This window comes from Osmerus eperlanus, chromosome 21 (assembly GCF_963692335.1).
Source record: "Osmerus eperlanus chromosome 21, fOsmEpe2.1, whole genome shotgun sequence".
In the NCBI taxonomy this organism is placed as follows: domain Eukaryota; kingdom Metazoa; phylum Chordata; class Actinopteri; order Osmeriformes; family Osmeridae; genus Osmerus; species Osmerus eperlanus.
This window is the reverse complement of record NC_085038.1, coordinates 6,722,502-6,736,498: the sequence shown is the minus strand read 5'-3', so window position 1 is coordinate 6,736,498 and position 13,997 is coordinate 6,722,502. Positions and strand designations below refer to the sequence as shown.

The 13,997-nt window shown below is 45.5% G+C and overlaps 2 protein-coding genes across 3 annotated transcripts in view; one reads left to right on the top strand and one right to left on the bottom strand.

Annotated features, from left to right (window-relative positions):
• The first annotated feature begins 884 nt into the window (after positions 1 to 884).
• cdk5r2a (cyclin dependent kinase 5, regulatory subunit 2a (p39)) lies at positions 885 to 3,622 on the top strand. 2 transcript variants are annotated; one of them, XM_062447488.1, is made up of 3 exons: positions 885 to 1,553; positions 1,639 to 1,658; positions 1,731 to 3,622. In XM_062447488.1, exons 1-3 carry the CDS (start codon positions 1,146 to 1,148, stop codon positions 2,158 to 2,160), a joined length of 858 nt encoding a protein of 285 aa, XP_062303472.1. In that variant the 5' UTR covers positions 885 to 1,145; the 3' UTR covers positions 2,161 to 3,622. The 2 variants fall into 2 exon arrangements, with proteins under 2 accessions (XP_062303472.1, XP_062303471.1); XM_062447487.1 differs by having other exon boundaries at positions 1,639 to 3,622.
• A 4,525-nt stretch (positions 3,623 to 8,147) lies between these two features.
• kalrnb (kalirin RhoGEF kinase b) overlaps positions 8,148 to 13,997 on the bottom strand; it is a 29,388-nt gene continuing 23,538 nt past the window's right edge. The window contains 13 exon segments of the mRNA XM_062447493.1: positions 8,148 to 9,749; positions 9,997 to 10,169; positions 10,387 to 10,558; positions 11,029 to 11,214; positions 11,410 to 11,487; positions 11,914 to 11,964; positions 12,049 to 12,141; positions 12,276 to 12,362; positions 12,551 to 12,620; positions 12,822 to 12,925; positions 13,097 to 13,163; positions 13,256 to 13,326; positions 13,760 to 13,876. Of these exon segments, the coding sequence (XP_062303477.1) occupies positions 9,564 to 9,749; positions 9,997 to 10,169; positions 10,387 to 10,558; positions 11,029 to 11,214; positions 11,410 to 11,487; positions 11,914 to 11,964; positions 12,049 to 12,141; positions 12,276 to 12,362; positions 12,551 to 12,620; positions 12,822 to 12,925; positions 13,097 to 13,163; positions 13,256 to 13,326; positions 13,760 to 13,876 (1,455 nt within the window). The 3' untranslated portion in view covers positions 8,148 to 9,563.

Sequence of the window (13,997 nt, the reverse complement as noted above, 5' to 3'; positions counted from 1 at the left end):
TTTGTCCCCATTTCTGCCTGATGTGTGGACAGATGGGACATTCTCAACCACCAATGTGCGCCTGGCCTCTAGTGGACAACACGTGTAAATGACACCTCGGTATTTACAGCCAGAACCCATATTGTTTTACATTGTCTGTCACTTTTATGAGCAGGTCTACCATCATTATTGTAGGCCTACATGTTCATATTATACCTATTTTACTTTAACCGTTGATGTGCAAGTAGGTCACGGGCGCTGTCAGCGAGCGAGGCTTTCCTTGATACCATTCATCTTGCTGGATTCAGGTTTCAGGATTATGCGATTACTCTAATATTTTGGGAAACAAAAGCCAACGTAGTTAATCCGAGTCTAACTGAAGTGTGGCCAAGGGCCTCCGTGCATTGAAAATGCAATAGTACACTCTCTCCACTGGAGAGCAGCATACTCCTAAAAAAACAGACCTGTACGGCAGGTGCTCAAGAGGTGTGAAAAAATGGAGAGAATAATCGTAGGTAATGCTCAATCCCTCCTCTCTTTGTTCCTGCCTTAAGGACACGAGGATCTTTAAGTGGCTTTAGAGGTGCCAAATCATCCCCATCACTGTCCATCGTCACATCATTTATGTCATAGGTGTGTATGTGTGTGAGGGATAAAGAAGAGACTAGTTTACCAAGGAGGATAGAAACTCCTCCGCTCACAATTTATCGCTTTCCTCTATTCCACCATGGAAATTCTCTTGTGAGAAAACAACTACGGTGACACTACAGAAGAGGGTCAAGAATCATTGGTAATGGAAGCTGTCCATCAGGAACACTGAGTATGCGCTGATAGGTGGCTTGTTGCAGCACCCTTTCTGAATTTAGACCCGCAGCATCTCTCACGCCCACAGCAGCCTAACCATTCCATCAGCCGCGTGCGTCTGCGCGCACCGGGCTGCGACAGAAGGAGTGGCTGAGTGTCTGAGTAGGGGAGAGAGAGCGAGGGAGAGGGAGCGAGAGAGAGGCAGAGAGAACGAGTTATTGGAGGAATTTTAACGCGCTCACACACACGCGCATCCTTCCCACGGTCAATGGATCTGAGTGCGTGACGCTCTGAAACACCAGCAGGACCAAACCAGGGAGCTTGGAGTGCCGCCGGTGTGTTCTGGGTCGAGCGCTGCAGTCATGGGCACGATTCTGTCGCTGTCGCCGAGCTCGCGGAAGGGGGGTGTATGTGTCGATGAAAAATTGGACCTTGCGACCGGCGGTAAACCTGAGAAAAGCTTAAAGAAACGTCACTCCGTGCTGCTCCACGCGCTGACATGGAAGCGGTTGGTCGCTACCTCCGCAAAAAAGAAAAGCGCTAAAAAGGTGAATCCGAACCCTCCAACGAGCCAGGCCCGGCCGGACCCGTTGGTAGATCAGCTCAACACTGACAACCTTAAGAAATCCATAACAAAAGGGATAAATGACCATAAACCTGGGCCAAAGCAAGGACCCATCGCCGTCCCTGTGCCCACCGTTCCAGACCAAAACCGTCGTCAAACACAGAACGGTCGGCCTCTACTCTCTCCTAGGCGGGTGGTGGTACAGGTAGGCGGTGTGTGTGTGCTTGTTTGCGTGGATGTGATTTGATCTAATGTCCAGTGTTTCTAATGACTTTCCCTCCATCCTCCAGGCTTCCACAGGAGAGCTCCTCCGCTGCCTCTCAGACTTCATGTGCCGCCGCTGCTTTAAACTCAAAGAGCTTTCCCCGAACGAGATCATCCTGTGGTTCAGAAACGTGGACCGGTCTCTGCTTGTCCAGGGCTGGCAGGACCAGGGTTTTATCTCCCCAGCGAACCTGGTCTTTGTGTATCTGCTGTGCCGGGAGGCCGTAGAGGAAGACACGGCTTCGGAATATGAGCTCCAGGCCACCTTTCTCACCTGCTTGTACCTGGCATACTCCTACATGGGTAACGAGATTTCCTACCCCCTCAAGCCATTCTTGGTGGAATCCAGTCGCGAAGCGTTTTGGGATCGAGCCCTGGGGCTTATCGATAAGATGAGTGGGCCAATGCTTCGCATCAACGCTGACCCGCACTACTTCACCGAGGTGTTCCAAGATCTGAAGAACGAGGGAGGATCTAGGGAGAGAGAGAAGGAGAAAGAGAAGGAAAAGGAGGGAGAAGGGAGACGTATTACAGACCTGGACCGTTAGGAGGAAGCAAGAGAAAATAAATCATTAAGCTTATATTGGGACAAAAGTTTACGGGCGCAGACACCAATCCTGCTGGTTGATAAAGCGGGACTGAATGTAAACCCGGTTGGTAGACCGCGGTCAGAGGCGCGAGGTGTTTATATCATAGACCGGGTCCGGTGCAATTAAGAGGCCTGCAGGCCTCTCACCGGTTGGACCCTTGCCTCGTCTCTTTAAAGACATGTCATTATTTATGTAAATCCAATCTTTGGGAATCTGATACTGAAGACAGGGTCTGGGAGAAAGGGATAGTATAATTTACTGCATGCTGTATAAAAAAAGAGTATTCTGATTGTACCTTCTATGTGGTTTTCGGGAAACTGTAGACTGTGTGTGGCCCAGGCGATAGGCTATGAGTTTCAGTGATAGCTTATGTGCGTTCATGTTTTGGGGTAATACATTTCTATATGTCATTCGGAGCTGGATATAGGAAAGGAGAACTCTCCATGGTCCTGAATCCAATGTTTCTCCTCAGAATTTTGAATGTATGGTACTTTTACCAACAAATGGACGGACTTAACCGTCAATATGTGCCAACTGTTGCTATGATAAAACGTTATGTTTTATATGGTACTCTCAAAAATTATAAATCGTAACAAATGACTGTGTTTGCGTCCCGGCACTGTTTTGGGGAATGATCATTCTGACATATGCAGGGTAGACGTGGTGAAAGGCATCCATTGAAGTCTTTGCCATGACATTGTCACATCAAACAAGCAGTCTTATGTCGAGTAGAAAAAAAGCCTCCTCCAAATGGTTGCGTTTGATTCGGCATGTGGACAGAACAAGACTGAGCAAGACACCCACTGCAACAGGCAATCTGAGTCATGTTCCCATGCACGGCAAGTATGCAAGACCTGTTCAGTCATAAAAACGGGAGACAGCATCTCTTATAAAGGTTGAATAAGTAAGCCTAGTTGATCTTGATTTGCAAGTCTAATCTGCTTCTCAGTCATGCAGATGTTTAACACGGTATGCTGCAATCCACACTAGCAGCCTATAGCCTGTACCGAATTGGTTCGATAAATGTAAGGTCAAATTCAGAGGGGTCAACCTCTGAATACAGGTATTACGTATTCAACTGTGATGGCTTTTTCAGTGCGAAAAAAACGCGCTTCCACTGCAAGGGCGGGCGATTCATTACAGAACATGGGCGCGCGCTCCCTGCGTGGTCGCTGGCCATGGTGCTGTATCCGTGCAGCCTCGCTGCAGGTGCTCCACAAAGCTAAACGCACAAAGCCATAGTCCATGGGTGACATTAAATTAATCGCCTATTGACCACCATTTAATTATAGTAATCTTTATCAGGTGTCGGTGGTCTTCATCATCATCATCATCATCAGTGAACAAAGTCTCCAACCACACCTGCCATTTCTTATTGGCAATGTCACCTGTGATCAGTGTGTGTGTGTGTGTGTGTGTGTGTGTGTGTGTGTGTGGGTGTGTGTGTGCGCGTGTGTGTGTGTGTATGTATGCAATGTCTCGCTGTCCATTCTGATATGACTCATGCAGCTGGAGCGCAGATAACCCCTGAATTTGTGAATAAAGCAACAAAGGCCACGTGGTATGTCTGTCTGCTAGTGATTGGCTGAGATTTGCTGCAGTCTGGTAGAAATGCCACTGTGAGAACGGAGGAAGATAAAAGGGGCACTGCGGAAGCGCGCACAGGGGCTGTTGGAATTCAGTTAAACATCTTGAGTGAATAGGCCTAATGCTAGACGTATATTATAGGCTACACGGGTTAAAAAGATTGAAACTAAATTAGGCTATTTGTGTGTATATGTTTAAATCGATTATGGGTATAATTTAAATTGCCTGATTTTTTTCTGCACTCTGTAGAAAAGGAATCCCTGACACATGTCAATCACCAAAAGCCCATCTCTGATTTTATATTGGAAAACATTGCAGACTCCCGCAGTTGCCCAATTAAACGTTCAGAATGAATTGCAGATCATTTAGCATACTCATACTGCTGCACACTGCTGCTGTGATAATATGTTCCTATCTCTGGGTGCGGACCTGTCCGTTTCCAAGGCAACCTAACCAAGACAGCTGTAGAGGAGAGAGACAGAGGGCAGTCAGGATTCAAGGTAAAGGTTATTTAGATGTTAAAATGTTAAAATAGGTTTACTGTCAACATGTCAAGCCTAGTTACAACAGCCAATTCTATTGGATGACGGGTTTCTCTCCAACTAGAATCAAGCAGTGTGAAGTCAACTAGTGTGAAGTCAATTCAGTCACATGCGTTGGCGTTTGTTAGGCTACAATAAAAATGATTATGCAACTGTGCTTGACTCATCGTGCACCTAGGAAGGCTATGCATGGTTTCCATGGAGACTTCACCGGATGCGGAGGGAAGGTAAGAGTGAGAGAAGGGAGAGGTGGAGGGAAGACAAAAGCATAGGGGGGCGGCAGAACAACAATGACAATATCCATTGTTAAATATTAGGTTGATAGTGCCCTCACAAACAAAATGTTTGTTTGTGTAACACTTTCAGGTAAATTCAGTCTATAGGCTATTGACTATACCAGGACTGCATTTTTGAGTTGTCAGCTTTTCGGTGGCTATGAGAGGGGTCACATCCGGAAAGGTCAAGTAGCCTAAGTGTGCACACAATCTAAGCTTGGCCTACGACGCAGAGCCACCTGTTACAGTAGTCAAGGAGGCTTAGACTTGCAGAGGCTCTGATTTGCAGAGCTGTTGAGATGAACATAAAAGAATATACACCTCCATCTGGTGGTACAACATGGAAAAGCACTGTGTGAAAGATAGAAAGAGACACAGCGAGAGAGGAGGAAGAGACAGGCAGCGATACAAAAACGAAAGAAGGAAGGAGAGAAAGAGGCCCCAATCAGTTAGAATGCCTGTAATTCAATTAGGCTGAAAGTCGAAGCAGTTCATTTGAATAGCTGTGTAGCCTAAAGTTGGTATTTGTTAGAAATACCGATCACCAATCACTAAAGCCAGCTTGTGCAGCTGGCAATTGTGCTTAAGCCTTCCCCTTTGACTTAACGTTTTATAAAATAAGTGTAGGGATAATGCTTCAAATCTGATCTGTTCTCAGTGTGGTGCTGTTGGCAGGAAGTGAGCGGTGTCCTGACTCAGTATTGTGAGTGTTCTTTAGTAATGATATGGAAATCACCTGATCCACATGTCTGCAGTTACCAGGCAACCCCATGTTAACTGATGCCTGGAAACTAATCTTCCCAAAGAGCAAATGTGAAAAAAAGGGCAATACCCCCCCCCCAAACACACACACACACAGACACACACACTGCAGATTTGGTGTAAAAATTGTGGAGAGAAAAAAGCAAGCTACGTGTTGAGAAAGGAAAGAGAAAGAGAGATGAAGGGTAATGCCTCTTATGCATGCTTCAGTTTTTCCAGTACAATCACTCTCAATCTTACAACACTTATTCTCTAAGTGCTTGGCCAGCTGTCTTCAACTAGGCCTATACTGTTTATGCTCTTTAAAGTTATTTTGAGTTGTTTGAGTTGTGAGTCAAAATACACTATACTTTCTTGCTGCATGTTCATGTTTTGTGAAAAAAGTTCTAGCAAAGTGAAGAGTAGTAGCCTACATGTTTTCACAGTCTGTTTGTAAGGCTTGGTTTAGTTCTAAGACTTAAAAAAGGAGGTTAAAAGGTCAGAATCAATCAATTCTATAAGCATTTAGCCTATATGTGGAAGTAGAAGCAGTCTAATTAGACCCTGGCAACGGAAAACTATATTAGTTGATAGGAAGACATCACGCCTGTTGGTACATGTTCAGGGGCGTTTCTAGACGGGGGCCTACAGGGGCCACGTTTTTTTTTTTTTTTTGCACGTTTTTCTTCTTCTAGTAGTCATCATGAAACGAGGAAGGGACATTGCAGCTTTTTTTGCCCCAGTAAATAAAAAAGTTAGAGAAACATATCAAGGTATTGAGAGAGCTGAGGAGCTGGAGGAGGGAGAGCCAGAGCCGTTTGTATGATTTTAATGCAAAGCTAAATTAAAGTATTTGATGTTTAAATATCATTTGTTTCCGTTTTTTAATGTGCCCCTCTGATTAAACACTGGCCCCCCCAGTAAAATTTGTCTAGAACCGCCACTGTATATGGTCCATCTGCACGGCTCTCCGCTGAGTTCGCACGCACAAGCCGTTAATGTTTAACTAAGAACTAAATCAGAAGGTAACGTCGTGCCATTATCATTTCACCGCGGGGCTTGGGTCCCCATGGTAACATAAACCGCAGACCCCGTCCATCTGTCTGAGTGAGAGTGAGAGCAATGTAAATATTTGGCCTACGTTATTTTATAATTATCAGGATGATCATCAATCACGCGTACCTGTTCTCAGAGCCTTTGCGGTCGAAATCAACTAAATATCTTGAATTACATAGAAAAAATATAATAGGTTGGTTTGCTTATTAGTTTAGCACACTTTAAGTTGGATGACAGAGGTGGAGGTCAACAATATTTCAGTTTGGCTACACCACATTCCAACTATTACGCTAATCCTCAGGTTTTGTCCATGAGCCCCACGATGTCACCCTGAACCTGCTTAACGCGAGCCGAACGAACAAAACTTTATCTTCATCAGGTATTGTTCGCTTTGCTCAGCGTAAAACAGATGCAGTAGTAGGCCTACAAGCAAATTAGATGCAGGCTGTTGTTGAGCTGTCACCAATGGCTCCAACGGAAGACGATGCATTTAAAAAGATGCTGTGAAAATAAAGGTTATGACCGTAAGTCACAAACAGGCATTTTTCTTACACAGGCCTCTTCAACATGGATGTTTAAACGACCCAAAATATTACCTGTGGTGAAGGTTACATCAGAAAGTGGTGCGTTGTGACCGGTGGACCAGTCATCATGTTGAAGACCTCAGCGTGGGCTACTCTGACACCGTTCATGGACCAATACCCTGGCTTTATAGGCGGAGTAACATTTGGGAACTTGGGTTTCAGAAGAGGGGGAGGGAGCTGGTACAGGGGTAGTAAGAAGAAAAGTTTCTCCGACTGTTCTTGTAACTGTTATGTAACGTTTCCCATAAATAGTATATCTCAAGATATTTATCTGATGCTGAAAGTTAAATTAGACGCTAGTTATTCAGTTACAGTGAAAAAGAAGGATTGTGTACTGACAGTTTATGTATCATTTGATTTCATATGGCGCCTCCTTATGGTGATCCCAGGTTACTTACAGATGAAGCAACAGCGACCCAAAATTTCAAGAAAAAGAAACAGTAATTTCAAGAAAAGAACAGTAATTAACTTACAGAACAGTATTGACTCTGTACTTTAATGTAATTATCTTAATTACGAGATGCTGACTTAATTTTAGGATTGACAGAAAGTCGGAATTCAATTGGATTTAATAACGTCCCACTTTTGTCTAAATGCAGACACGTTTTATCCATATTTGCACAAATAGGACTACTAGTCTAGAGTTTGATTTCAACCATTTATTTTTCAAAAAGCGGGTCTAATGGTTGAAGGGGATTATGTCCCATGCCATGCAGAAGGGTCAAACTCAACATGATACAGAGTGGGAGATACAATTTAAGCCCCTGAATTAAAGATGGCCATATTTGACACATGCTAATTCTGAACTCACCCCAACCAACCCAGTCAAAACACAAACATCATCAGAGATGAAAAATGGTCTTTATTACAAACCACAATACATAACTTAGAGGTGAGATAGTAGCCATTTCTTATATGCAAATCAATGTTAATCCTGTATGATAGTAGAGGCTATGTCCCAAATCAAACACTATGCTCCATAAAGTGCACTAACTTTGTTAGTGTGTATGGGGAGTAGGGTGTGATTTGGTTGTAATGGCACAAAAAAGTATAACTGAAGAAGTTTCATGAAGGGATAGCAAGAGTGCTGCTAGTGCAGACCCAGGTTCAAACCAAACATTGATGCCCAGAGACATAGAAGAGTCACAGTTTACTACATCTTTACCCATCTAATTCCTTTATGGTTAGGAGTAGGGGTTAGGGGATCGTTAGATTATCCTTAAACTGGGTCTCTGGGCAACTTCTAGAAAGAGAAGAATTGAAAGCTCAACTGTTCACCTGTTCAACCTTTCAATCCAATATGGTGAAATGAGGTTTATCAATGATCAGTAAGAGGTTTAGATAAGATGAGATAACTTTCATGTTTCTTCTGCTGAATCATATACATAGCTGTAAAATATTATGTACATGTTCAAAAGAATGCATAATATTACGCTTTAAACTCTGGATTACATTAAAAGTACAAGGATGCACATTTGGAGTGTCCTTCGCACTGCACAACTCTTCATAACAGCAACTCTACACAGGAAACAACATCAAAAGGACACGGGTCAGAACAGGAAACAGTTTTCTGTCAGTGAAAAAACACAGAGAACATGGGAGCCCTATGAAGAACCCTCAAGGATCACTAACACACACACACTCGCACACACACTCGCACACACGGACATTAACAGGACAATACTTCTCTGTTTCCTATTTAGGTGAAAAACAGAATATAATAATCATATAAGAACTCTTTATTTTGCTTAATGTGCTCAGACCTCTATGCCGTGAGACTTTCTCTTTTTTCTTCTTCTTCTTTTTACATATATCAACAAAAGAATGATGTCACCTCGCCCACCTGGCACAGGGGTACCCAGGGTTGGAGGTGTGGGTGGGGTAAGGGACAGTCCAAGTAATCTTAGCCCCCGATACACTGCAATGTTGTAAACATAACCTGTTGACATCCCGTTTTCTTACACCCTCTCCAGCTGCTACTAGCTTACTGCTAGCATCCCTAAAAACAGAACCTATCCCGCCTTATTTGGCCGTACAGTCATGTGCCCAACCCATACGTCTTTTTTGACCAATGAGAAACTGCTTCTCTGGTCGTGGGATGACATCATCCTCCCATCTCCTCCAGTAACAGTCTGTTTCCACTCCAGATGGCAACCTGGACAGCCTCCACCATCAGGCCTCTTCCGATCTGTGGCCTCATTGGTTGACTGGTGTAGCACCTGTTACTAGTCTTGGACTAAGAGCACGTTACTGGTTGTAATGGATCCCCAAGTCGTCACTGACAATGAGAGACCAGTTTAAGTTATTAGGACAAGCTGTGCATATGAGACTGACTGGTTGACCTGGTTGGGAAAGATGTACCCTGTGTTTAACTAGCCGTTTTTCAAGACGAGTTTGTCTTTGCAGCGAGTTGGGTTTGCATATCTGATATAACTAACTAGTTGCTCCCTAGTTGGTTTGAAGCTGTATGGGTTTCACTAGTGTTATTGGGTTTAACTAGTATTAAAACAAACTAGTTGCGGTTGAGAAGATTGGTGAAGTGTGTGTAGTGGTAGTCATGGTTGATGTTATTGTTGTCAGTGGTTGTGGAGGACAGTGCGAGGCACCCAGCCCTCAGCTGGGGGGGACTCAGAGTTGGCAGGTCGGTAGACCAGACACTGGCCGTGCTGGTTGGACGCTAAAATCTGCACTTTTTCTCCGCGAAGCACGGTGATCTCATCTTCCCGTACTGCTGTGAAGTCCTGGGTCACCATCACCAGCTCCTATGCACGTGCACACACACACAAACACACACACACACGCACACACACCCAAGGTTATCACTGCTTTCCCCTGAAGCAGGAATTCTAGAACTATTAATGTAATAAAGCATTATATACCCTCACCCATGCGACAAAAACAAAATATGCAGTCAACTGCATATACGTGGGGTTTCTACAGTGAACTATTTTAAACAGCCGAATTGTGTCTGTGCTCGGGAACAATCAAGTTTATGTGATCTTATCTCACCTCGTCCTCCTGAGGCTCGCTCTCCTGCTGAGTGTGTGTGTTGTGTCCGTTCGGGGTGGGGGGCACGGAGGGGGGGCGGCCTGATGTTTTGATCCCGCAGCCAGACAGGGGGCGGGACACCGTGTGTGAGCCTCCACCCTCCTTCCTCTGATATTCAATGGGAGACTGCAAAGCTGAACACACACAATGATGCACACGCACACACACACACAGTTAACAGCCTAGACATGATTCTCCTTAAAAACGTATCTGTGTGTTTGAAAGTCAATGGTGACTTATTGTCCAGGTAATGTTCAACCCCATTGGACATTCACACATTGTTTGACTTGGACAGATCATTACGCTTTTCAACTTTGACCTGTGCATGAACTTTGACCTGTGGAGGCTCACCAGAGAGGAAGTTGCTCTGCGTGTCCAGTAGTTGGGTGATGTGGGATGTCCACAGCTGCTTGACGGCGGGGCTGGCAGCCTGCAGAGTGAAGCGCTCCGCAGAGCCCCAGGACCACAGCACAAACTTGCAGGGGTCCCCCTCCACGTTCTCCTGCATGGCCAGGTAATTCACCTGCACACACGGGCCACACCCGCGTGCACACACACAGGTCAGACTAAGAGGTAGGCATGCTCACACACATCCAGTCAGTCAAACACACTAAACACCCTAACCCCACATACACACAGACCCCAGTCATAACATGTACACCCTGTCCAACGCTCCCACACACACACACACCCACACCCACCCACACCCACACCCACACCCACCCACCCACCCACACCCACACCCACACACACCCACACCCACACACACCCACACCCACACCCACACACACCCACCCACCCACCCACCCACCCACCCACACCCACACACACCCACACGCACATGCACACACACACACACACACACACACACACACACACACACACACACCCACACCCACACGCACATGCACACACACCCACACCCACATGCACATGCACACACACACACACACACACACACACACACACACACACACACCCTGTCGGCCTCACCTTGATGCTCTTCTTGTACTGGTAGCCGGGTGTGGAGGAGCCTTTGCGGATGAACTCGCTGAAGATGATGATCTGCTCGAAGAGGAAGACACGCCTCTCCTTGCTGCGGGAGAGGACCCCCCCGTCCTGCTCCCACACGCAGAAGGTCTCCTGCTGCAGCAGCTTGCCCTGGCTCGTCAGCTTGCCCTGAGGAACAAAGCACACCACGTGACTGCCCGACCACCTCTGCCCTTCACCCCCCACGGCAGGCTGGGTCACTCCACTTCAAGGTTCAAGACTCTCCACGCAATCAGGGTCAGAGATGATGGACAGCTTTACATGAGAAGTGTGGCTGTGGCCGAGGGGTGGGGGTGGGGGTGGGATCAAAGGGCAGGGCCGTACCTCGTAATCCTGTAGGCGACCCAGGTTCATCATGTCATTACAGTGCTTGGGCACCAGGGACATCAGTTCCATGGCTTTCTGCGGAGGGGACAAGCAATGCATCCATGCACACAGGAATACACACATATGAAAGCACACACCAGCACACATACCACCAACACACATACACACACACACAAAGCAAACGATTAAAACATTTACGAGGTTTTATACATAGATGCAGTGACTCGAGAATTCAAGTTGGATGTCTTTAAATCATTCATAATCAGGAAAAACGAGAACACACTCATGCGATCCTCACCTGCTGATGGTGAGCCGTGGTCTGCTATCTACTTTACACTTTAACTTGGCTCTCAACTTATCAAGCTACACTAAGCTTAGGTAGCTATATTATTGCATTGAATGTTCAAGAAATGAACACTAGAGAAAATATGACTTTGCTCAACTCCACTTCACAATAATGTGTATAGTATAATGATGTGGAACGTATAATAATGATCCCACCTCAATTTCCTCACAGTCCGATCCTGCTTTGGAGCTGTACTTGAGGAAGTCCTGAGAGAGAAGGAGGCATTATATGTATTCATACTGGACATCCAGAAAAAACACATCCAAACACAAACATGTAGACATGAGTACCTTGAGCAGAAGTTGATACTTGGTGATCCTCTGAACGGGCTTGATTAGGTAGTCACTGACAGACATCCTACAGCTGATCTCACGTTGTATCTCCTACATGACACACACACACATTCATGGCCATCAGATTCCAGCCGAGCTGAAGTTCTTGGTTATTCTCTTAGTTATGTTTGTGAATTCTCTAGAAAGGGACAAGCTCGAAGATTCACAAAGAGGAGATGACTCACCTCGAAGAAGGACTCGTACTCAACCACAATGAACTCTGAGCGTGGCTTGTTCTGACAGTAAACCACATACATGTGCAACCGCCTTTCCTGTAACACAAGTACAACACACAATTCACATTGTTGGTTCAAAATAAATTCATAATTCCCATAGTAAAGCCCTTGGGTAGGCCTTCTTTTATTTATTGGTCGTTTTGCGTACTCACAAGAGGGCATACACACATTAAATAATAATAATAACACACACACACACACACACACAGGACTGGAACACTCACATGTTTAATGAAGAGTTCTGCCAGAAGATCATGGTCCTCTACACATTTCTCTAGCTCCACCAGGAAAAAACTGCAAACAGGACATGACACCAATGTCAAATTCACCTGGCTTCTCATCACAGAATGAGATCAACAAATGTATTATGAAAATGTGTACATTTGCAGGGGTTTGAGTGAGTATGTGTGTGTCAGGTATGTGGGGGGGTGCGGGGGTCAGTTTAAGTAAGTAAGTGTGTGTGTGTGTGTGTGAAGCAAATATGCTTGTACTTACTCTCGGTGCCAATCGTAGATTTGATGGATGTTACCAAACACTATCTTATCTTTCCCCCTCATGTCCTCAGGAACTCCCCTCACCTCCAACCTGGACATGAAGCCCTGGGACGAGGACCACAGAAGAAAAGGGTGAGAAGGAGTGACAGGGAGGGGGGAAAGTACGAGAGAAAAGGAGAGAGAGAAGAACAAAAATAAAGAAAGAGAGGGACATTGGACAATATTGGACCAGACAAACGTAATTTTTAAAGGACGCAATTGGTTGGCTGGTCTTACCTCTACTATGACACCGAGGTCCTTTACATAATCCTTCTCTGACTGTACCATTTCATTTACGACAAACCTGGAACACACACAAATAGGTTAATCAGTCATCAGTCAGTCTCACATTCACCGGGATGATAGCTGTATGTTGAACTTGTGTTTGTGTCTTACATGCGGCCCCTCATTGCCTTGTTTTTCTGCTCTGTGTCTGACTCATTTGACCCCTGGTCTGAATCCAGTCCCTGAGAGAGAGAGAGAGAGAGAGAGAGAGAGAGAGAGAGAGAGAGAGAGAGAGAGAGAGAGAGAGAGAGAGAGAGAGAGAGAGAGAGAGAGAGAGAGAGAGTAGTAGAGAGACATGTAGAGAAAAGAAGTACTCATTAGCAAAACCTCCCAATTTCTACAGTAACTACTAAAAATCAATTCAAGACCCTTTTTCATTGAATTAAATCCTCAGAATATGACATGGTTCAGAACTCTGACGCATGAATCTTCCAAAACCCTTACTGTAGAGGGCGTAGAAACTTAACATCTACAATTATAACTGAACCAGTTTGAATCAGTAATCCCTGTGACTCAGTAGTGCCTCTCTCTCTCTCCACTCCTTTTCTCCACAACCTTTTCTCTTTACTGTCTTGACCTTTTCCCCCATCCCTCCCTCCCTCCGTCCCTCCTCACTTCAGGGTTGTTGGGGTCCTTGATGATCTCCATGGGAGGGGGGAGGGGAGTGTGGGGGTCCTCCTCTGGCTCCTCCTCTCCACCGCTCTGGACCGACTCCTCCCTCTTCCCACCCTTCTGCAAACACAAAGAGAGAGGGAGAGAAAGAGATAATCAGTCAGTCTGTCGCTGGGCATCACAGCATGTTTATTCTTGTTTTTAAAAGTCACTGCTTGTGTTGCCGCCGGCAGCCACGTTG